This window comes from Pristis pectinata, chromosome 3, assembly GCF_009764475.1.
Source record: "Pristis pectinata isolate sPriPec2 chromosome 3, sPriPec2.1.pri, whole genome shotgun sequence".
In the NCBI taxonomy this organism is placed as follows: Eukaryota; Metazoa; Chordata; class Chondrichthyes; order Rhinopristiformes; family Pristidae; genus Pristis; species Pristis pectinata.
The window spans coordinates 52546854-52573394 of record NC_067407.1 but is presented as its reverse complement, the minus strand read 5'-3'; the positions used below and the strand labels follow the sequence as shown (position 1 = coordinate 52573394).

The window sequence follows — 26541 nt, the reverse complement described above, 5'->3', positions numbered from 1 at the left end:
AATGGTCTGGATAATAAGGACTTGCTTAGCAGAAGGCCAGATGGCTGGTGGGAGCAAAGAACCTAACACACAGAATTGACCACACTTCCTCTCAACTTACTGCAACACCTGTGTTTTTAAATAATCATTTTGATGCAAATATAGACTTAATTGAATATGTTTTCTTCTTAGAACTGAGGAAACATATGGATATAATAAAACTCATCAGAGCATATCAACAGTTTCCTACAGGACTGCTGAAAGAAATTATCTGCTTGAATTGCCCACTATAAAGTAGAATTTATACGATACAGAACTGAATAGCTGTACTACCACTTAATATGAATTAAACTACAGCCACTAAATCCACATCTGGGGTAAATTATCTGACCCTGGCATCTTAATGAAAGTGCATGCCAGGCTGGCTTCAATTATTTTGTCAACTAGGTTTATCTTTACCATTATGAATTAAAATTAAAGTTCCAAACGCAGCTAAATGCCACAATTGTCTCTGCTAGTCTAGAATAAAGCACTTATATTTACTCAGATAAAAATAATTATTGGGATATTAAATTAACGTGTTTGGAATGTCTTGCTTTAGCAATGTTATCAAGTCATTGCTTTTCTTTTAAAATCAGTAAGAGAGATAAATATGTCCTACTTTCGCTCACCATATTAGCCTGTACTGAAATCTTACAGAAGAGATAGTTAGCATTTATTTGTCCTTGATTGCTTGCACAAAACATACAGATGTAGTAATTTGTGCACATTTTATCCTTTGACTTCATTGGAACTAAATTTTGGAAATGTAGTACAATTGGTAGACGTTGCAATATTGCATGTCTGTAACTATCTGTGCAAGGACAAATAACCAGATGCTTTCCCGCTCACGGCAGAAATTGGAAGGATACTAAATTTCTATACATTATTCAAGAGAAAGCAGAGTTCCCCAGTGCCTTGGCCAAGATTCTTCCTGCAACTGAAACTATGAAAAAAAAAGGTATTTTTTGGTTCTTGCTTTTGAGCCATCTCTGATACAATGGGATTAAACAAAACACATTTGTACTTTTTGTTGAGGAGAGAAAAAAAAAGGAGACATTGATTTGAAATGTGGGTTTTATGTCATACTTACAAATTTACTGTACATGCCTTGTCTCCACTGAATGGGAAAACTGAAATCTGGTGACTTCCAGGTCCCAGTCTGGCTGCTTGAAACAGCAATCTGACTATAAGTTTGCCAAACACCTCTGAGGGACTTCATTTTCAAGATGTAGCCCAATCTCTTCACATTTTCAGCAGCTTAACCAAATGTTTTGAAAAGGAGCACTGATGACTGCCAACCAAAAGGAAAGCTCACTTTTTATTTACAAACCATTATAAGTAAATACTGATGACTTCACAGTGGCTGACATTCAGTACTTGTGTTCCCTCTTTCACTCTTTCCTATCCCACTCCATTGGAGCTGAATGAATTTCCCGAGACCCTGACTGGTGAGATGCATCAGAATGTATCTGTTCACAGCTCAGGGTTTATGGATAAAATGGGACCAAATTTTCAGTGAACACTGGACCTACGTCTTTGTTAGCACTTCGCTTCTTGCTTCTAGCAATACACAAATTCCTTCATCATAATGCCTGCCAAGTTTCCCTGCACAACAGCTATCAGACATGCAATGAACAATGATCGATAACTTGAGGTTTCAATACAGTAAGTTATTATATAAATGCAATCTCCATTGCATTATTTTGCAATTTACCATCACCAGACAGACTGCAGCAGTTCAAATTCACCAAAAGTAGGAATTGGCAATAAATTCTAGACTTAGTGATACCCACATTCTATAAAATAAAAATGGTGAACAATGGGTACAAGCTGTTCCAAGTTGCCATATAATAAATAATTAAAAATCAAGAAATAAATTACTTACTTTTATGGAGTACAAGAGAATAAAATGAACTAATCTTGATTTTTTAAAAAATATATAAGCTGACTGAAAAGGTCCAGGTTTGACTGGGACTGCAGATCATCAAGGCATTATGCATTATTAAATATTTTCAGTCATATTGCTCAGATAAGAATTATTAGACTAAATCTCAAGTTTAGATGTTGTCCCACTGGAACTATCTACCCATTCAGTACTTTGAGAAAGAGGTGAGCCTAATAAGCTATTACGTAATGGATATCATTACACCTGACATACAAACACAAACTTAGCAATGGATCGGATGAATTGTAATTATGTTTGGGAAACCTGCTTGATTTTCATATCCTGATCTCAGAAGGGTGAATACATTTTAGTTATCTCAGCAATAAGTCGAAGAATTTGGAACTTTTCTTGGTACCCTACCCTAGGTGACATTTCCACATTCTAATCACTCTCTCAATAGTTTATTGGTGACCCTCTAATGGTTTTGGCACCTGGATCTGGGTTCTACCACAACTGGAGACTTCTTTGCCACATCTAATCTATCAAACCCATTCGTAATCTTGGATCTCAACTACCGGGTAATTCCCCAAAAGACTGCTTAAAACCAAAATACGACTAATGCTGGAAATCTGAAATGAAAACAGAAAATGCCAGAAATGCCCAACAGATCAGATGGCATAGGTGGAGAGTGAATCAGTTAATTCTTGAGGTTGATGCCTTGAGGAGAGTGCATAGAAGCAGGGACAAAGGGCACCTATTGCCAAACACTGGCATCCACTCTTATTGTTACTTACTAAGATGCCAGAAAACCCCGAATGTTGCTAATGATTCACATAATGTGAAATGGAAAAATGAAATCCTCTGACCTAATCCCATCACTAGCACAGAGCACTTCTTCTGCCATTCATCTAACCATTAGATATTTGCCCTCTGGGTCCTGTCATTATTTTGACATTCATCATGAAAAGGAGCTGACCTTGGGTCACAATAGTGAAAGAGGTGTGGAAGTGGAACAAAGCAGGACATTTTACATGACATTACAGAAAAAGGAAACAGCAACATGGAATTTTGTCAAATTCCTATATCATGCACTTGGTTATTCAGGACTCTAAATTGAAGAAGTCATGGAGGTCCTCCAGCCCACTCCCATTCACTAATCCCATTTTATTCTCCCCACATTCTTACCTACTGTCCCCAAATTCTATCATGCTTCTATACACAATGGGGAAAACTTACAGTGTCTAATTAACCTACCAATTGGGATGCAGCAGAAAACCAAAGCACCCAGAGGAAAACCATTTCCTCTTTTATATCCCTGTTGCCCTTCAATTAATTCACTCTCACATGCCCATCAACTCCACTGTTTTTTATTGCCACTTACCAACACCAATGGAGTAATTTACAGTAGCCAAGCAGACTAGGTCTGGATTGGATAAATGGGGAGGTCATAAATTGTATAGAAAGTGAATCCTGGGTAGTTCCAAGTGGGTGTGAAGAGTGATGACATGATGGGGAATGCCTGTTAAGATGGGATGGAGGGGTGAAGGTGGTCTGACAGAAGACAAAGCAGGGAAGATAGGTTGAATTGTCATATGTACTCATTCTTTTCACAGCACTCATGATCTGGGCACCACATGCTGGTCCCTTACATCGTCAGCTATCTCCAGCTATTCCTTCTTTGTGACCAGCAGGAGTTTTTCTCATTTGCTAGAGAAATATTCCTTCTCCTCCTGAATGCCCTCTGGAATAATTCTAATGAGGGCCCTTTAAATCCTGATACTGCCTTTACGCTATACCCACCAACCATCCTGAAGATGTCTAGTTCTCCATTTGTGCACTGTCCCTTTGAATAAAGTTGAGATTTCATGAGGTGGATGTCTTTATGACTGTGGCACAGCTTGGGTCACAGAACTGACTGATACACTTCAGACTTCACACATTATCTGGAAATCTGGTATTAATGCATGTTAAAATAATGCTATTGAACTAACTTGGATCTCAAGGGGTCAATTTTATAAAACATCAAAGTCTGCTGGCGCTAGTTATTTTCAGATGGATGCCTGAATGAGCACGATGGGAAGATAGTTAGATATTCTGGTGATTGTTCACACAGTACTGTAAGGTTAACTCTTATCTTCACAAGTCAATGTTAAGGTTTGCTGATGGATTTCATTCTGAAGTGGAGGTATGTGGGGGGGGGGGGTGGTGGAGGGGAGACAGATTCACCAATAGCTGATGTTGGATTCAGACGTTATATAAAATATGAGAGGTGCAAAAGCCAGAGCTAGTCAGGCAGCAAACGGCTGAGAGATAAATAGAATAAAGCAAGCAAGCAGTTGGAAAATTAGCTTTAAGTCAAGCAAGACAACTCGCTCAAATTTATTTTTATATATTATTACGTAAAGTCATGTTGTACTGATGGAAATAACTAAGTGTAAACGTAATTGTTATTCTATATATTTTTAGATGGGCTATGAAGCAGCTTAAATGTCCATATTAAGTTTCTCACCACATGTTTGTTCAATCTACCATTAAAGTGATTGAAGAAATCTATGTGTAAAAGGCATGAGGATCTGGTCCCAGCAATAGAGGCCAGATACTGTTCTATCTTGAGTTATACTACTGTACAAGTACATAAAATGAGTGTGAGTTCAGAAGGGAATGAATGAATGCTACTGATCCTGAGAAACAAACTGAAGTTGCTCCCCAGTAGGTAGGTACAGTGCAGATTCTAACTTGTTTAGGAGTTTGTTGGTTTCCTTGCTCACCCTTCAAATTATATAGGTCTTGCATTTTTAATGGGCAGTCTTTGTTAACACGCACATGAAGAAAACAACTGTAGATGCTAGAGATCTGAAATATAAACAAAAAATACTGGAAATACTGAGCAAGTCAGGCAGCACCTCTGGAGAGAAAAAACAGAGTTAATGCTTCATGCCAGTTCTGAAGAAAGATAATTGACCAGAAATAGTAATACTAATTTTTTTTCTTCACAGATGCTGCCTGACCAGTTAACTAATTCCAGCATTTATTGTCGTCATTTATTAACAGGGTACCTGCTTTCACCAACCATGCAGTCCATCATAACATGCAGAATTTCTGCAAAATGTTACTGCTTTCTATCACAGAAATTTGAATCTCTATTTTGTAGAAAAGAGACTAACAATAAGAGATAGTGAATGAACTCATAGCTTCATAATTAAATATAAATAGCAAAGAAAATATGTGAACCAGTATAATGGTTACAGTGCAGACAACTTTCAAAATTTTATGTCTGTGCATTTGTGATGATTTTAACCTTACCTGCCGTGTGGAAACCAAGCAGATGGACACTTAGAATCAAGATAGTGTTTCTTCCTGTTTTAACTACACTTCTGGATGGTTGGCCCAAAGTCAGTAACATTGTTTTGAAAATGGAAGTCACTCTGGCTTCCCTTGGAGATGACAACCATTGTGAAAAAAGATTGGGATCTAGGAGGCCCTCCAGATAATAGGTTTTAGATACTGGATTATTTCATACCTAAGAATCCACTTACTGTTTTTATGTTATCAAATATCACTTAATACCTTATTTTTAAAAAAAGAGAAAAATAATGAAGCATTGAACAAGCATATTATCTTACAATGATACATGATTCATAGATTTAGTGCATAATTAATTGGTTAGAAATTCAACAGGCTCATTCTTGCTAAATGTGCTAAACAATTGAGTCACTGCCTCAAACTCATTCCATGGACTACTTACTTCTGTGTATTTGGTTCTTGTTATGAAATGATAAAGAAGCTGCTGGGAATTTAATTAAGGCTCCCAGATTGTGAAAATGAGACGGGAGCAAAACTGGGAACCACTCACTGGGGATGAATTTCTAGGCAAATGCATTTTATTAACTCTTTCAAGTTGATGTAATAACAGCTGTGACTCATATTTATTCAGTGAAACATCTGCTTCCCCCTCTCCCACCACCCCACCTCCCCACCAATTTCTCTAAGCTAGACCCAACTTTAAAAATTGCTCCATGTATTTGCAAATGACCTGGAAATATGCACCATATTTTCAGAAAATTTTATTTTCTTCAAGATTACAATTAATGTATGCTCTGGAGGAGAGCTTAAATGCATTTGGCAGGAGGACCAGGACCAAGATGCAGTAGTTGAGAGGGAGAAAAAAGGCCAATGCAAAACTAGAAGAGACAAACAACAGCAGAAAAAGAAGTGTTGCTAGGGGAGAAGTAGAGAGAAATTATGAAAGCAGACGTGTGATGTTGGAATGAATGTGTGTTAATGTGAGGTGTAAAAATAATGACCAACATGCTCAAGGCACTATACACAAGTTCACATCAATGGCTGTTATGGCTTAAACAAGGCTATAATGGGCACTAAACATTCCTGCTATAATGAATTAATTGGAATAGGAAGAACAGGGACAGGAAAAAGAATGTTAATATTTTTACAGTGTGAATATGTACCTTTGAGTTCATTTATTTAAGAAACTGTTAGATTACTGTGTGCTTATTACATTACCCCCAACTTACTAAGACAGGGTATCCAAACTGTAGCAAAATTTTAACATATGAATGATGGCATAAATCCTGGTTTATTTTTTTAAAAACCTACTTTCTTGCCATATTGAGACTTTTGCCAAACCTATTCATTACCTTGTTTGCAAGTTTGACCTGGTGTGACTCCATCCTTCACATTTACTTCAACCAGGTTTCTTGCAATTAATTTTCTCCCTGGCACTGTGCCATCCCTTTCTCAATTACTCAGATGTTCCTCTAAAGACTTGTCCCTCATATTCCATCCTCATACATGATTCCACAAAGCTAACAACTTCAATCATTTCCTCTGTTCCTTTGAGCAGATTTTGCTTTTGATTAAATCTTGCATAAACAATTTTGACCAACTTTCTTCCAACAGATAGCTTTTTTTAAACCAGGGTTCACACAGGGTATTTCTTCTAGAAACTAATCTTGCCAGTTTTCATCCTTTTAACAGATACAGGTTTGTTTCCTGACAGGAAGCATGTATACAAAGCACATCAAAATGAATCATTAACCTACTTCTGGCATTGCCATAACAAAAATAATGCAATAATCCTTTGACTTTGTGTTGCCAAATATTTTGGTAATGAAATAGTCTTTCAAGCAACTGATTTTGGGTCATTTTATTCATGTACTTGCTGTCTATGTTTTGCCTTATCTTGATATAAAAAGACAAATATGCAGTTTCAACCTGTTGCTATGCAACTTCCACCATTTCTTATCTAAGTAAGTCAAAAGCAAATAAATCAATAATTACATTTGATACTGAAATTCTGTTTTGGAAAAATAGATAATGGGTAGCTAATAACAAACAACATTGCAAAATAATGGTTTATAATAGTAAGTTTAATGTGATTAAACTTTATGATCATAAATTTTCTTCCACATCTAATTGGGATAAACTATGGCACTGTTTCTATTTACTTTGCTGATGAATAAAATTGCAAACAAAGAAGAAAATCACATCCTGGAGGAAGCTGGGATTGTGCTGAACAATACACCCACTACACCAACAACTTTAATTGTCCAAGTCTAGCTTCACTTATTTCAGTAACCCTGTGCCTTAAAAAGAATAGTTCTCTGAAGGATTGATGTTAATACTTTTTGATTTTATTTCACAATAACAATTAAGTTTAAATAGGATGATCAGTAATAATATTGGTTAAAGAAGAAAAGGAATAAAATGTGAATGCCAATAAATGCAATACCTATTAATTTAGCGCTGCTGGCATTTGTTGCACATCGTGGTGTTTTAAGTTCTGTCCAACAGGATGTTATGCTGTAAAAAACTGACAGAATTAAAAGCTTCATACTAAATGTACTGCTGCTTAATAGTGCATTTGTAATGCCACTACCAGTTTGAATCAGCAGGTGCAATTTTATTATCATTTTTAGCATTTCTTTACATTTACCATAACTCCAGAAGTTAACACTAGTTTAAAAAAATACCCAAGGTTGCTTTACAATGATACCAAAGTCTCTTTATAAAACAGACATTTTGATTGTGACCATTGTTACAGAAATTCAGATTATGTATTATGAAAGTGTAATTAAACACAGTTAACATATGCCAATGAAGACAAAAATGACCAAGTTAAATGAGAATTAAGTATCTAATTTAACTACAAAGAGCTGAAGTAGTTATTGTCTATTATTGAACCTATAGCTGCACAAGCCATTTGTCTTCTCTTTCTTCCTGTCTCTCATCCTATGGTTCACATTGTTGAGCTTAATGTTTTAACTCCTGTAGATAGATGGCTCAAATTATATCCTTCAACATTATCTTGCTTGAAGCAGAAAATAATTTAACTATCTTTCACAGAAAGAAATCACCAGCCAGAGGGATGCAGGGAACTTTGGTCAAACCACACTTAGAGTAGTAACAGAGTTATGATTAGAAAAACGATAGACAGACAATGTAAAGGATGAAAAAAATATTATGATACCACCCTGAATAAGGACTGAGAAATTATCTTACATTATTAAAAGATTTAACTGAATAGTTAGGGATAATATCTTGTATAAGTCTCTAAAATTGTTAAAATGTTTAACAGGGTAGATATAGAGAAGCTCTTTACATCTGTGGAGGGACAGAAAGGTAAGGGGCCAAATTGTGCTGACCATCGCAAACAGTCCTGAAGGGAACTGAAAGCATTCAGCAGCTCCAGCACAAGCAAGTCCTGGACATGCACAAATGTGCTTTAAGTCTAAGACTTCCTAAGTGAGAGATGTTTTTAATTTTATTTGAATTAAATATGTTAATTGTTTAAGACAATCTTAACAGTTTTGTCTCTGAATATCAGAGACATGGCCTTAACAAGAGATGAAGTTCTACTTCCATGCGATGCCAAATGTGGCCAAAAGGACTTCCCACAGGATTTCACATTCCACCTGTCAATGGCTGTCAGGTATTCTGGGGCTTGGGCCTCTGCAGAGCACAACCTGAAACTTGCTTGCTGCTGAGGCCTCCTTTGCTTCACCAGATACCACCTGGGATGTGGAAGGTCAGCATATTCGGTCCTTCACTTCCAGCCAAGGTAAGTGCGGGTGGGTAGAGACAGTTGGGGGTGGATCTAGCTCGACTTAACTCAAGATAATTCATTAATAAATCCTGTAAGGAACTCACAAAATTCTTCTTTTCCAGGAGTTTGTTTTGTATGTGTAAACTGTCACCGCACAAGATAGCTGAGTCAAATGCTCAAGAAGCATTTAAGGAGAATCTAGACCAATACATTGTGGAGAATAGAAGGGGCTACATCAATGGAGTTAGACAATGAGGAGTTGTACAAGAACTGGAGAAAGCTAAATTTATGTAATAAATATTGCTAAATACTAATAAAAGTAAACAAAACAAACGCACGTAAACTAAAGCAATCATTTTGAGTGTAAAAAGCCATCAAGTGGAACACAGCAGAAAGAGATAATTATGAAGACATTCTACATGAGCACATGAACACAGTTTGATCGTTCCAAGCTATTAAAATATTTTGACAGATGTGGTGAAAAAAATAATTTATGAAAGGGTTAAGCAGACACTTTGACTATATTTAAACTCTTATGTACCAGTAATGGTGCACAGATGCAGTTACGGGAACCATACAGCACAAAACAGGCCCTTCAGCCCAAAGCTCAAAAATGTATTCCAACTGGCTAGTGGTGCCTGGAAATTAATCTCACCTGTTTTTGGTAGACAAAACCTGTGCTGTCTTGCACATCGTGCTAATTCCCAAGCATGTTCCACTGCATACCATTGTGAAATTGGCTAAAAAAAATACAGTGGAAACAATGCTATGGTGGTTTACACCGAGAAGCATGTTCCACAATGGTACCCTTGTGGTTCCTGCAGTTGACTGTGCTCCTGTCTGAGAAGTAGATCAGCAAAACCACATATGTCCAAGAAGCCAGACAGCAGCAATATACATTCTAGCTGGCATGGAAGTGAGAAAGACTGCACAAATGAGGGAGAGCCCCCAGTTCACTTAGAAGGTCATGGACATCCTCGGAGAGAGTTCCTGTGCTATCCAGGGCCACCATAATAAGAGTCTGGCATGCGTAGCTCCAATTGTCTCAGTGCCCAAAATGTCACTGAAATCAAAGTACAGGCCACCCCTGCATTACAGGGTGAGGAGGCTGTGTTCCTAGAAAATGGTGCACATCTTGATTTTCCATAACACAAAGCTGCGTCATCTATGCTTGCATCAAGAAATGCAAGTTGAAAAAAAATAAACTGTTTATTTTTTACTTTTTCTTCCCCCACATAAATTCTGAGAGAGTGAAGTTTATTCCGTATCTCAAATGTTTGGATTGTGATTTGTGAATTATGTAAGGGTGAATTTCCATTACCCAAACAACCATAATGCAGGGGTCACCTGTATATGAACATATGTCTGTGTGATTACAGTACCTGGGAGACCTCACTGATGCAGAACAGCAGCAAATTATAAGACATGGCAGAGACCTATTGCAGCCTCTTGGAAAAATCCTACAGCAAGGAAGTCGAGTGTCAAGGTGACCTTAACTTCAACAAGGAGAACAGTATGGTCACAAGAATGTGGTTGAAGGTCATCCCACAGTATTTCATATACCTTTGTAATGGGAGTCTTAGAATACCAGAGCCTGCCAATATATTGTTCATCAGAGAGGTCCAGGTACTAATTGATGGTTCTGAAGGCTCTCTAAGAATAGTCTTTTCATAGATAGGTATGTCGATGCCTCCTGCCCCAAAGTCCCTGATCCACATTGAATGCCCAGCCATTGCCATATTGAAGCCACTAATAATGGATTGCTAATAATAGTGTCACCACTGAGGAATCATTCAATGATTATGTCTGTAACTAATGGCTCAAGAAAGCACTCGCTATTAATTTTAGTACTTGTGAACTTTGGAAGGTTTGAGTAGCATGGTGAATAGAAATCGTCCAGTTAAGTCTCCAATTGTAAGCTTAGCATCCCTTTAAATTGACAAAAATACAGCAAACTAGCACAATGTACATCTGTGTTGGACGTGACTTCACCCTAAATGATCACTGCACAATCTAAAGCAAGTTAAATTATCTTTATACATACTTTGCGTACAAAATAATGGACACTAATTGATTCAAGTTCTAGACTTAATCATACAGGAATCGTGTAATAAAGCACAGAAGCAGACTCTTCAGCCCACCTTGTCCATGCTGACTATTGGATACCCATCTATAATAATCCCATTTACCAACACTTTGGTCCATTGACTTCACTGTGTTGGTGATTCAAATGCTTATTCAGATACTTTTTCAATGTTACCCAGCTCCATCTCCTTCTCATGCAATGTATTCCAGATTGCAACCAGCTTCTCTGGATAAAATCTCTTTCCTCAGATCCCCTCTAACTCCCTAGTTTGAACCTATGCCCCTCTTGGAGGAATAGCTAATACATTCAACGAGTAGTACCTACAAAGGAAGATTTCTGATATCTTCTGGACAACCAATAAAATCTTTGTCGAGGAAAAATCTACCCTCAGGCATTAGAACATCAAGGAAAGTGACAAATGGACATCACCTGCTCATGGAATATTACGAATCAAGTTATCTTGCCAACCCACCATGATCTTTCTTGGGTCCTCATTTATTACTGAATCATTGAAATGTAGAAAATTTACCACACCGAAGGCAGCTTCACCTTATTGTGTAACACATTGGTTGAAAAAGGGTTTTCCAGCTAAATCCCATCTTCCAATACTTGGTCTGTAGCCCTAACAGATCACAGCTCTTTAAGGAAACATCCAAGTATTGTTTAAATGTGACAAGGGTTTCTGCCTCCACCACCCTTTCAGGCAGAGGATTCTAACCCCACTACCCAATGGATGAAAAAATGACCATATCCCCTCTAATCCTCCTATAGATTACATTAAATCTACACCCCTAGTTTTTGACCTCTCCACTAAGTGAAGTTTGTCTTTCCTACTTACTCTCTCCAGACTCCTCACACTATGTCTACCATCAGTCTCATTTGTTCTAAAAACAACCCCAGCCTCTGCAGTCTTTCCTCATAGCTATAATTTTCTCATCCCAGCAATTTCTCAAATCTCCTCTGTTCCCTCTCCAGTGCAATCACCCCCTTCCCATAATATGGTACAAGAACTGTACAAACTTGTCAAGCTGTGTTGTATACACTTCTAACATATCCTCCCTGCTGCCACACCTCATGACTTGGCCAGTGAAGGATAGCGTCCCTTACACTTCTTTAATCCCTCTGTTAACCTCTGCTGCTGCCTTTAAGATAGACACATGAATGATAGAAAACTAGGGGGCTACATGGGAGGGAAGGGTTAGATAGATCTTAGAGCAGGATAAAATGTCAGCACAACATTGTGGGCCAAAGGGCCTGTACTGTGCTGTAATATTCTATGTTAAGATCTTGTACATACATTCCAAGGTCTATCTGATTTTTCACACCTCTTAATATCCTACCATTCATTGTGTATTCCCTTGCCCTGTTACATGTCCACAAGTGTTTTACCTCACACACCTCTGGATTAAATTCCATTTGCCATTTTTCTGCCTTAATGATCAAACTTCTGTATCTTCCTGCAGTTTGGCTTTCCTCCTCACTGTCACGTCTTTATTATGTCCCATACATTTAGGTCTAAATCACTACACACATTACAAAAAGCAAAAGAATCAAGGACTGAGGCCTGAGGAATTCCACAGGCAAGAGTCTTCCAGTCAGAAAAACACCCATCACCATTACCCTTTGTTTCTTGCCATTGAGCTGATCTTGGATCCAGTTTGCTACTCAGCTTTGGATCTCGGGATTTTACTTTCTTGAACAACCTGCCGTGAGGGACCTTGTTGAAAGCCTTACTAAAGTCCACAAAGACATCACTAATTGTACTGCCCTCATGGACACTCTGTGTTATCTCAAATAAGTCAATTAAGTTAGTCACACATGACCTTCCCTTAACAAAGTCCATGCTAATTAATCTATGCCTTTCTAAATGAATACCTATACCCCATTAGAATGGGTGCAAATAATTTGCCCATCATTAGAAGCAGACTGAAAGGTCTTGATTACTTGGTTATCCCTTCTTCCCCTTTTAAACACCTGTACACCAATATTAATCCTCCAACCCACTGCCATTGCTCCTGTCGGCAGGGAGGATTGAAAAATTGTAATGAGAGCCTTCACAATTTCCTCCATTATTTCTTTTAACAAACTGGGACATATTTCATTCCTGGCCTGGTGGTTTATCCAGTTCCAATGACTTTAAAGTCCTTAATACTTTGATTAAGATGCTTTTATAATTTGACTAAGTTTATCCCATCCAATATTTCACAATTGCTTGCCTTAGCTACAACCTCAGCATCATCCACCTCTCTTGTGGAGACAGTTACCCCCTGCCCCCCCCCCCCATCACCACACACACACACACACACACACACACACACACACACGAGGTTACCTTTTCATTAAGGAGTCTACTCTTCCCTTGATTATATTCCTGTCTTTATAGAAAGCATATCTGGATTTTCTTTGATTTTACTTTCCATTAATTTTCCATACCATATCTTCACTTTCCTAATTTTTCTTTTAATTTTACCCCAACTCTTTCCACAGCATTAAGCTCTTACGGTCTGACATAAACTTCCCTTTTCACTTTATCTGACCCTCTCTGCACCTTGTCATTCAGAAAGCACTGGTTTAAACAGTGCTGCCCTTGTTTTGTGGGGATATATTTCAATTTGAACCTTCCTAGCCACATGTTGGTTCCAATTCCTGACACTGTTGCCTTTTACAGACCTCTCTGCCCTCCCTTTAAAGCACTGCTGGTCTCACTACTCACCTTCCTCCTGCAGCTGCAACATGAATCCAACCAGATCTTTGACCACTGGCCATTTAGAATCAGCTTCCAAGACCAATACCAGGCAACACATTTGTGATGCAATTGAAATTCAGTGTTGGATCAACTCCTCTCCAACCAAGAATGTCCATTAGCTCAGATTATTGGAGATCTTCAGTTTAGACATCTTTGAGGTAAAGGGATAGCACAGTGGCACAGGACTTGTGCTGCTGCCTCCCAGTTCCAGCAACCCAGGATTAATCCTGACCTACAGTACGGTCTTTGTGGATGTTCTCCCGGTGACCGTGCAGGTTTCCAATTGAATTCCTTTGAATGGGTGGCGAAATTGAATGGATGTCCATCGCTAAATGTAACCTAATTGGCCTTTGATTTCTTGGTTATCCCTTCTTCCTCTTTTAAACAACAGTATTACATTATCAGTCCTATAATCCTCCGAAAAGTTGTAGTCAGAGCCAACACAATTTTCTCCATTCGTTCTTTTAACATTTTTTCCAAACCTGATGATTTCTCTGGTTCCCTCCTACATCCCAAAGATCCCGAGTGTAAGTGGTTGCTAGACGAATCAAGGTGATTTGATTGGCATGTATGAGAGAATAGGTTACAGGGAAATAAGTGGGAAATGGGTGGATGGCTCGAGAGGGCCAAATGGCCTCCTTCTTTATTGTAAGAAACTGTGAAATGAGCAAAGCTGGTTTAAAATAACATTAATCACGCAGTCCACATCTTTTTTCTTAAGCATGAATTAGGTAACTGTGCAATTAATCATGAAAGCTTTATCTTTGGAAAGCTTGGAATGGCTGCTGGTCCCATAGTAAACCTTGGCAAGCTGCCCTATTTATTTAGAAACTGCTTTCTGCTGGTGGTATGGAAGGAAATGAGGCTGGGAATTGGCAGGAGGGAGAGTTTCAGTCTATACCCAAGAGGATCATGAAGGCTCTGCATGCTCAAGACTTAGATCAATAGATCTTTGGATAAGGGAATCCAGGATAATGCAAGAAGGTGAAGTTGAGTGGAAGATCGGACATGTTCTTGTTAAATTGCAGAGCAGACTTGAAATCCACGTTGCCTACTTCTGCTCCTATTTCTTAAGTGACATTCAAATATTATTGGAGTCTTTGAAAGAAAATGCAGATTTTGGAATAAACTAAGTCTTGTAAGTTGACTAAATTAAAGGGCATCTGAAACAGTGCTTTATTCAGTATGCTGTTCCCATGGAAACAGCACACTAAGCTGTACTGAATGTTGGGGGAATACTCACTAATTTTTGCATTTTGTTTCAGGCAACCTCCTGGCTCAGAAACCCAAATTGCTCTTTCTTAATTCCCAGATCAGGCTAAAACCTGCAAGTCATTATTGTATCTAACTAACCCTGACCCTGGTATTACTGTATCCTCTTGCTTATTCCAGGATGTGTAACAGCAGCATGGCTACTTACTCCTTCTGACAATAAACGAATCAACTTATCAGAGCCTCAGTGGATGTAGATGATCACTGAAACATCCTAACTAACATTCCTTATGGCATGATGGAGTCAACATACCCATTTGAATCTTAATATACTTCATTCTTCAGCCTTGTTGCCCTGCCATTTTAACTGAACTTAGCTGTGGAAGTTTTAATTTATTATACTAATGAGTCCCCATGGTGACATAATCAGAATTTATAAAAAGTTACCATGGTAGATTTGGCCTGGAATTTGTGGTGAGAAGTAATGGTGAAGCTATCTGCACTCACCATTATAATGGGAGAAATCTGACAGCAACTTCTGGAAAATGCACCTGCAGAGTTAAACAGGGAAATATAGAAGCTGTCAGTGCTTATCTGTTCCATCATGAGTGCCATTTTGCAGCTTTCTCTCGTGAACCGAAGAGCACGTTGAAAAATTGTGTCCTAGAGTTGTAGCCATTCACACTTTTTTTTTTAACGCCAGCGTCACATACAGGATAGCATTTGGCACATGTTTTGAAGTGTTTATGTCCATTTCCTGTTAAAGTTGTGCCCTTTGAGGAACTGGACCAGGCACTTCTTATCGTATTTGCCACAAGTGAAGGCATTATCAATGTGTGCGACACCCTTTAATTACTGCCAGAAATAAGATCAAATGGTTCCAGCCTTTTTAACTTGTGATAAAATAAGTGGTGCCACTCGCTGAAGTAATTAATTGAAGCACTGTGCTGTTATACCTCCGATCTCTTAGTCTGTGGCTGTGATGCTGTCACTGCCCACAGGGCTTAGATGTAAGATATTTATTTATTAGTCATATGTACATCAAAACACAGTGAAATGCATCTTTTTGCGTTACTGAGAATGTGCTGGGGGCAGCCCGCAAGTGTCATCATGCTTCCAGCGCCAACATAGCATGCCCACAGCTCCTAACCCATACGTCTTTGGAATGTGGGAGGAAACCGGAGCACTCGGAGGAAACCCACGCAGACACACAGGGAGAACGTACAAACACCTTACAGACAGCGGCAGGAATTGAACCCGGGTCACTGGTGCTGTAATAGCGTCACACTAACCGCTACACTACCGTGCTGCTTGATGTGTGGGGAAGGTATTTCTCTGGTAACCCTTGTGCATTACCTCCCTTTCCCCCTTTTCTCCATCTCTATTTTCATGATGCACCTGCCATTTGACATAGTTGCACCACCAAACTCCCCAATGCCCATTTTCCTCTCATCATAGTGCTAACTCACTTACCAGTAATCAATGTATGAATGACAATGGCAGCTGCCTACTCAATCATGCATAGGACATAGAACAGTACAGCACAGGAACAGGTCCTTCGGCCCCCGGTGTTGTGCCGAACTAATTAAACTGGTAATTTAAATTCCTAACTAAACTAATCCCTTCTGCCTACACAATGTCCATACCACTCCATTCTCTGCACGTTTATGTGCCTATCTAAGAGCCTCTTGAACGCCTCTATTGTATTTGCCTTCACTACCACCCCTGGCAGTGCATTCCAGGCACCCACCACTCCCTGCATAAAAAAAAACTTGTCCTGTACATCTCCTTTGAACTTACCCCCTATCACCTTCAATGTATGCCTTCTAGTATTAGACATTTTGGCCCTGGGAAAAAGATACTGGCTGTCTACTCTATCTATGCCTCTCATAATCTTAAACTTCTATCAGATCTCCCATCAGCTTCCACCACTCCAGAGAAAACAACCCAGGTTTGTCCAATCTCTCCTTATAGCACATGCCCTCTAATCCAGGCGGCATCCTGGTAAACCTCTTCTGCACCCTTTCCAAAGCCTCCATATCCTTCCTATAATGGGGCAATCAGAATTGAATGCAATACTCCAAATGCAGCCTAAGCAGAATTTTATAAAGCTGCAACAAAACTTCCCAACTCTTGAACTCAATGCCTCCACTAATAAAGGCAAGCATGCCATATGCCTTCTTTACTACCCTATCAACCTGTGCAGCTACTTTCAGGGAGCTATGGACTTGGACCCCAAGATCCCTCTTACATCATCACTGTTAAGGGTTTTGCCATTAACAGTGTACTGTCTCTTTACATTTCTCTGTTCATATCTGCAACTGTTCTATATCTTGCTGTATCCTTTGGCAATCTTCTACATGATTCACAACACCAATCTTTGTATTGTCTGTGAACTTACTGACCCACTCATCTATATTTTCATCCAGCTCATTTATATATATATCACAAAGAGCAGAGGTCCCAGTACAGATCCCTGCAGAACACCACTAGTCAAGGACCTCTAGCCAGAATAAGCCCCATTGACCACTACTCTCTGTCATCTATGGGCAAGCCAATTCTGAATCCAAATGGCCAATTCATCATGGATCCCATGCATCTTAATCTCCTGGATGAGGCTCCAATGAGGTACCTTGTCAAATGCCTTACTAAAATCCATGTAGACAACACCCACAAATCTACTTTCATCAATTAACTTCATCACCTCCAGGAAAAACTCAATCAAATTAACAAGACATGACTTGCCCCACACAACGCCATGCTGACTGTCCCTAATGTCCCTCTTCCAAATGTTCATAAATCCTATCCCTAAGAGTCCTCTCCAGTAGCCTCCAACAACAACAAGACCCACTGGTCTATTATTTCCAGGATTATCCCTATTTCCCTTATTGAATAATGGAACAACATTAGTTACTTGCCAGTCCTCCGGGACCTTGCCTGTAGCTAGAGATGACATGAAGATCTTGGTCAAGGACCCAGAAATCTTACCTCTTGACTCTCTCAATAACCTGGGGAATATCCCGTTAGGCCCTGGGGACTTATCCATCTTTAATGTTCTTTAAGAGACCCAACACTACTTCCTTCTTTATCTTGAAATGTCCTAGCCTATTAGCATGCTCCACACTGATGACATTATCCTCCACATCCTTCTCCTTGGTAAATACTGATGCAAAGTACTCATTTAGGACCTCTCCCACATTCTCCATTCCAAGCACATGTTCCCTTCTTTATCCTTGAGTGGTCCTACCCTCTCCAAAGTTATCCTCTCGTTCTTGATGCATGTATAGGATGCCTTGGGATTCTCTTTGATCCTGCTTACTTAGGACTTTTCATGGCACCTCCTGGCTCTCCTAACTCCCTCGAGTTCTTTTCTAGCTTCTTTAAAACGCTCAGGGGCTCTGTTTGATTTTAGCTTAATAAACCTAACATATGCTTCCTTTCATTTCTTGACCAAACTCACCACCTCTCTCATCATCCAAGGTTCCCTTACCTTACCATCCTTGTTCTTCCTTCTTACTGGAACATACTTGTCCTGTACTCTGTGCATTTGGTCTTTAAACACCCTCCACATGTCAGATGTGGACTTGCCCAAAAAACAGTTGTTCCCAATTTACTCTCCTTAGTTCCTGCCTAATACTCTCATAACTTACCCTGCTCCAATTTAATACTCTCCCGCAAGGTCCATACTTATCCCCATCTATAGATAACTTAAGGAGCTGTCGCCACTGTTCCACCACTGGCCAACCTCATTTCACATCACCAGGTCTAGTACAGCCCCTCCTCTTTTGGACTATCTACATACTGATTTAAGAAACCCTCCTGGATGCACCTAATAAATTCTGCCCTATCTAAACCTCTTGCACTAAGGAGATCCCAGTCTATATTAGGAAAGTTGAAGTCACCCACGACAAAAATCCTGTTACTTTTACACCTTTCCCTAATCTGCCTGCACATCTGCTCCTCAATGTTTCAGTGGCTATTGGGGGCGGTGGAGGGGGGGGGGGGGGTGGTGGAGAAAGAAGGGATGGAGGGGGTGAGGTCTATAGTATAATCCCATCAGATTCATCGTACCTTTCTTATTTTTGAGTTCTACCCATATAGGCTCAGTAGATGAACCCTCCATTACGTCCCTTCTGAGTGCAACTGTAATATTATCCCTGATTAATAGTGCAAGTCTCCCCCCCCCCCCTTCCATTATCTCTTTCTCTATCTTTTCTAAAACATCAAAACCCTGGAACATTAAGCATCCAGTCCTGTTCCTCTCTCAACTAAGTCTTTGTACTGGCCATAACATAGAACTATGTACCAATCCATGCTCTTAAGTTCATCCCCCTTACTCATAATACTCTGAGCATTAAAACAAACACACTTCAACCAATCCATCCCATTGTGTCTATCTATTACCTTACTCCCACCTGTTCTTTCTTGCAGACTTAATGGTCATGACATCTGCCATCCTCTCAATCCCTCCACTTTCTGACCTGGTGCTCTGGTTCCCACCCTGCTGCCAAACTAGTTTAAACCCTCCTAAATAGCACTAGCAAACCTCACAGTCAGGACATTAGCTCCCCTCCAGTTAAGGTGCAACCTGTCCCTCTTGTATGGGCCAACCCTGCCCCAGAAGAGGTTCCAATGATCCAAGAACCCGACATCCTGCCCCAGTTCCTCAGCCACACATTTATCTGTTCTATCTTTATATTCCTGCCCTGACTAGCACGTGACGCCAGGAGTAATCCAAAAATTACTCACCTTCAAGGCCCTGCTTTTCAGCCTCTTTCCTAACTCCCTATACTCACTGCACAGGACCCCTTTCCCCCCAATGTGCACCATGACCTCTGGCTGCTCATCCTCCCCCACGAGAAATGTTCTATAGTCACTCCAAGTCATCCTCGACCCTGGCACCCGGGAGGCAACACACCATCCTGGCGTCTATTTTGCAACCACAGAATTCCCTGTCTGTCCCCCTAACTATCAAGTCTCCTATCACTGTTTCACTGCCTGTCTTTACCCTTCCTTAATGAGCCTCAGAGCTAGCCACATTGCCACTGACTTGGCTACTGCTGCTGTGCCCTGATAGGTCATTCCCCCCCCAGCAGTATCCAAAGGGGTATACTTGTTGCTGACCCGACAGCAACCTGATACGATTAATTTATAACACTCCTTAAAAGGAGAAAACAATTTTTTTAAAAAAAAAAGCATAAATCTGTTCCATTTTTGTTGTTTTATTTTAAAAAGGTCACCCGACTTTGCATCAGGGCAATATGTTGCACCCAAGTATTATAGCAAAAAATTGGATGAAAGTGAAATTCTAAACAAAGGTCCATATAACACACACACATACACACTCTCAGTATACAACTTCATAGAGTCATACAGCACAATACAAGGCCCCTCAGTCCACAATGACTACGCTGATCATCAAGAACCACTCCAAACTACTCCTTTTACCAGAACTTGGTCCATAGCCTAATGTGCCATGGGGATTCAAGTGCTCATCAGTTTATGTTTGATTCAAAAGAGCATGGAAACAGACCCTTTGACCAACCATGACCATTCCAACTATCAAACACCTATCTACATTAATCCCATTTTTTTCCTCTTGCATCTGTAATTTTATACCTGAATCTCATATGCAAACTCCAATCTTCTTGCATTCTACAAGATATTTTGAAAAAATAATTATAAATTAGTGCTTTGTACTTTCTAGTTTGCTGCTGTGAAAGTTCTTCAATGAGATTCATTGTTCAGCCAACTTGATGACATCACTATGGCAGGATCCTAGAGATCCTCTTTAGATTCCAACACCAGAATTAATTTAACACTGGAAGGTGGGAAACTGGCACCATAAAGATTTCTAGGAGACACAAGAGACTGCAGATGTTGGAACCTGGAACCAAAAACAAACTGGTGGAGGAACTCAGCTGGTCGAGCAGCATCTGTAGAGGGAAATGGACAGTCAACGTTTTGGATTGAGACCCTTCATTTGGACTCTGTTGGCAATTTTGCTTGAGGTAGATAGGGAATGCCTTCACTGATTGTTAAGTCCAATCTGTTGTCTTTCACCATGGAGCAAAAGGTGCTTGGTTTTGGATCAGCCACCAGTTAAATATCCTGCTCAATTTTTCATCCCATTGGAAACATAATTTTCCATTAATATTAGTATTTTCATATAGAGAACACAGAACAGTACAGCACAGGAACAGGCCCTTCAATCCACAATGTTGTGCCAAACTAATTAAATGCCTAACTAAACTAACCCCTTCTGCCTACATAATGTCCATATCGCATATATATTCATGACAGGAATAATTTATTGCTAGATGTAATATTTTCAGTGATTAATAGTTCAACAATTCATCAAAATGTATATAAATAGGACAATATGATATCAATTCTTCCAGAATCTTTAATTTTTGCATTCCTTGCTTTTGAGAGTAATTGATCAACATTGTATAGAGCAGTAACACTACTTTGGTCTCAGAATTTCCAGATTAAAAGAAAAGAATTATATGAGCAGGTTTGATTGTCATCCAGCACATATACTACCAGAACATCTCGTGCTCCACCAGGGGCACAAACACCCTTGACCACTACTATACAACCATCAAAGATGTCTTCAGAGCCACCCCTCGTCCTCACTTTGGGAAATCAGACCACCAGGCTGTGCTCCTTCTCCCTGCATACAAACAGAAACGGGTGGATCCAGTACAGAGAATCGTGCAGTGCTGGTCTGAGGAAGCAGATGAGTTCCTACGTGACTGCTTTGAGTCATTGGGCTGGTCCATGTTCAAGGACTCAGCTGCCAGCCTAGATGAGTATGCCACCACCATCACAGACTTTATCAGCAAGTATGTTGAGGACTGTGTACCAAAGAGAACAATACAGGTGTTCCCAAACAGGAAACCATGGATGAACCGGGAGATCCACTCCCTACTGAAGTCAAGGACTGCTGCACACAAATCTGGTGATCCTGATCTGTACAAGAAATCGAGATATGACCTTTGGAAAGCTATCAGGAATGCCAAGAGGCAATACCGACTCAAAATAGAGTCCAAGACCAGCCGTCAGTTATGGCAGGGCTTACATACCATAACAGGCTACAAGACAAAGACGGGCTGCATATTTAACAACAGTGTATCCCTTTCTGATGAGCTTAATGCAGTCTGTGCGCGTTTTGAATAGAAGGGAAGTGGATTGTCACCACCCACCCTGATAGCCTCCAATGCAACTAAACCCGTGGTTACCGTTGAGGATGTAAGATCAGTCTTCCGGAGAGTGAACACGAGGAAAGCATCCGGCCCAGATGGTGTCCCTGGCCGTATGCTCAGATCTTTGTGCTGATCAGCTGGCAGAGGTATTTGCGGACATATTTAACCTCTCCCTGGTTCAATCTCAGGTTCCCACCTGTTTTAAGAAAACCACTATCATCCCAGTACTGAAAAAAAAGCAAGGTAACATGCCTCAATGACTACCGACCAGTGGCTCTGACATCCACCATCATGAAGTGCTTTGAGAGGCTGTTCATGGCACACATCATCTCCGGCCTCCCAGACAATCTTGACCCACTGCAATTCACCTATCGCCAAACACAGGTCTACAGCAGACACCATCTCCCTGACCCTACACTTAGCTCTGGAGCATCTGGACAGTAAAGACACCTACGTTAGACCATTATTTATTGACTACAGCTCTGCCTTCAATACTATAATCCCAAGCAAACTCATCACCAAACTACGAGACCTGGGACTCAACCCTCTGTAACTGGATCCTTGACTTTCTAATCAACAGACTGCAATCAGTGAGGATAGGCAGCAATACCTCCGGCACGAATATTTTCAACACTGGTCCCCCACAAGGCTGCATCTTCAGCCCTCTTCTCTACTCCCTATACACTCATGTCTGTGTGGCTAGATTCTGCTCTAACTCCATCTACAAGTTTGCAGATGATACCACCATCCGTTGTAGGCCGTATCTCAAACAGTGATGAGTCAGACTACAGGAAGGAGAGAGAGAGTTTAGTGGCATGGTGTCATGACAACAACCTAGCCCTCAATGTCAACAAAACAAAAGAGCTGGTCGTTGACTTCAGGAAAAGGGGTGGTGTATATGCACCTGTCTACATCAATGGTGCTGAGGTCGAGATGGTTGAGAACTTCAAGTTCCTGGGAGTGAACATCACCAATAGTCTGTCCTGGTCAAATTACGTCGATGCCACAGCCAAAAAGGTCACCAGTGCCTCTGCTTCCTCAGGAGGCTAAAGAACTTCGGTTTGTCCCCTTTGACACTCACCAACTTTTATTGATGCGCCATAGAAAGCATCCTATCTGGATGCATCACAGCTTGGTACAGCAAATGTTCTTCCCAGGATCACAAGAAACTGCAGAGAGTTGTGGACACAGCCCAGCACGTTATGGAAACCAGCCTCCCCTCCATGGAGTCTGTCTTTACCTCTCGCTGCCTTGGTGAAGCAGCCAGCATAATCAAAGACCCCACCCATCCGGGTCATTCTCTCTTCTCTCCTCTTCCATCAGGTAGAAGATACAGGAGCCTGTGGGCACGTACCACCAGACTTAAGGACAGCTTCTACCCTACTGTGATAAGACTATTGAACGGTTCCCTTATACAATGAGATAGACTATGACCTCACGATCTACCTTGTCGTGACTTTGCACCTTATTGCATTGCACTTTCTCTGTAGCTGTGACACTTTACTCTGTACTGTTATTGTTTTTACCTGTACCACCTCAATGTATTCTGTACTAACTCAATGTAACTGCACTGTGTAATGAACTGACTTGTACGGTCAGTATGCAGATACCTTTTTCACTGTACCTCGGTACAAGTGACAATAATGAACCAATACCAATGGGCTTTGCAGAAAGTATGTGTGCAGATATCAGGTGATAACAGTTTCCATAGTTAAACAACTTAGACTCACTGTCCAAGAATGGTGATGAAAAATATCCACTTGGCCACGAAGAGCTGTCTTCAAGACAGGAGAACAGAATCAGTTGAGAGTTTGATTTGGGATCAAATCTCATCAAATTGATAAATTCAAATGCAGTAACGTAACCTTGCAGAAGAAGCCAGCAATTTGAAGGGTGAACGAAAAATCCTTCATCTCCAGATTATGTTGCATGCACCACTTGATACCAAGGCTGTATCAATCCCATCAAATATTATACATTTTCATTGCTCAACCTTTAGATGTGGATTGAAACATTATTCTTAATTATGACATCAACATTCCTTGATATGCATGCTATGCTAATTGTTATAAATAAAAAGATATTATAACCCTTTGTAATGTAAATACTACAATAGATTATCAAAACACTGGAAAAGGGTATAAAATATTTAGGCCTGTAGTGAATTTGCAGGTTCTCATGTGCAAAGCAAGTATCACAAATGTGTGGAGGAACAAAAAGACCTGGAAATACATTTATAAACTAATGCAAGTCAATGATACCACAAACATGGAAAAAAACAGTGGCTCAGTTCTAGAGGAAAAACAAAGATATTCAATTAGGCTTGCATAAAACATAACTTAAAGTACCCCATTTAGTTCAGGTCTGCCTATTGCGAGAAATAAAAGAATGAAGCACCAAAGCACTTGGGGAAAAAAACCAGGGCTAAAAGAGGAGATGCAATTATAGCTACCGGGAACAATTATACATGCTGAGGCTCTATCCTCCAGAGCAGAGAAGGCCGAGGGGTGAGCCAACAGAGGTTGTTAAGATCAGATGGGTTTTGTTGTGGTAGACTGTAGTTTCTACATTAGGGATATAAAACTACAAGCTACTAATATTATAAAGCACCAATAAATCCAGCAAGGAATTCAGGAGAAACTGACAGTAATTAACATGTGCAACTTGACGCCACATGAAGTAGTTAAAGAAAATAATGAAGACATGCTTAAAGGGAAGCTAAAATACGAATTAAAAAATTCAGAAAGAACTGGATGAACAATAGTGAAAGGGCCAACATGGTGAATTGAAAGACAAGCTCGATCTTCATCTATATAAAATAATCCAGTAGTAGCCAACAGGCCTTACCATAATCCGTTGTTGAAAGGCCTAGATGCTTCATTCGAGTCTTTACTAGTTCAGCCAGCTCTTGTCTCTCTGACCTTTTGCATAACGTCATGCGCTGGCGATTAATCCTTTCTGTTATTTTGTTGGAGTGTTTTGGTGCTTTCCTACTCAGCCGCCTTGCCCACTGCATGCTTTTACGCCTTAGTAAGGGATGATCCGATTGGTCACTGGATGTGGAGTTCCGGTGATAGTGGTTGGTGCGATAACCCATGTGCTCTTTGGTATCTTTTGTATCTTCCCAGTCCTCGATGCTGATGGATACTTGCGACTGAAAGAAAGTCAACATTTTAAGAATAAGCTTTGAAGCAAGTAATTTAAAACATGTATCACTCTGCTCTGAACTTTTAACATACATTAATTTGCATACAGCATAGAAATTCATTCAGGCCCATTTTTCAACTGCAAAGCATGTGTGAGGGGCAGCATAAGCAAAGAATTTGGAGGTCCTCATTACATTAGAATAGGCAGGCTGCTCCTGTTGTCCAGCAGCTTGCCTAATTAAGGCAATTAACTTCTGGTGTGCATGCCACTATTTAAAGGGAACTCTACTGTGGCTGCAGGCAGCTTCTGGGCAATCAAAAGTGACAGGAGAAATAGGTATCCCTCAGTTGGTAACATGTCAATGGAGGACAGCAGGATAGGGAAGGCTATTTCCCAGCAAGTAGCAGGATATTGTTATGCCAAGTTGATTGGTAAATGGTGGGCATAGATGGGTATAATGTAAATGGTGGAAGGAGTGCACCACCACCCCAGCTAGCTGCTCATCCACACTGTTAGGGGTATTTAGGGATATGGGATTAGTGCAGAAATATGGCACCAAGGTAAAAGATCAGCTATAATCTTTTACGTCAGTGTCACTTTCCTGCACTAATCCTATATCCAGACAAAATGCCAGTCCATGTCTGTTTTGAGTCTGAGACAATTTCCACCTGGGGAAATCTGATGCTCCAGGCAGATCTGATCGAGAGATTTTATCTCCCAGCTGGCACCTTTCTAAGGTAGGTAAGATATTATTGCTTGTAAAGGAGGGCGCCTACTTGCCATCAAACCTACTGATGTTACTGTCACCTGATACAGCCTGGAACGAGCCACCATTATTACGTTGACAGCTACTGGCCTTTGTATGCCTTGCTGTGGGCTCCAATACATCCTAATGTCTACCTGCTTTATCAGTTACAGGTAGATGAGGACACCCAAACTCTGGCCTAAAAAGGCACACCCAAATATGAACCCTCTGAGCACGCAGCTAAGCATGGGCCTATAAGCATACTACCAAACTTGAACCTGCACATCCAAACTCACTTATGCATCCAAGCTCTGCCATGCATGTATGCATCTAAACTGAGGCCTGCATATATGCACTTAAGCTTGGTTGTGCATGCATGCTCCCTAACTCTGGCTCCTTCAAAATATATTCTTGAGTGTATATTTGAA

At 40.3% G+C, this 26541-nt stretch overlaps 1 protein-coding gene across 1 annotated transcript in view; it reads right to left on the bottom strand.

Annotated features, from left to right (window-relative positions):
- The window catches only part of LOC127568103 (potassium channel subfamily T member 2), a 546938-nt gene that overhangs the window by 50253 nt on the left and 470144 nt on the right, over positions 1–26541 (bottom strand). The window contains exon 28 of the mRNA XM_052011419.1: positions 25069–25375. Within this exon, the coding sequence (XP_051867379.1) occupies positions 25069–25375 (307 nt within the window). The remainder of the gene's footprint in view (positions 1–25068; positions 25376–26541) is intronic.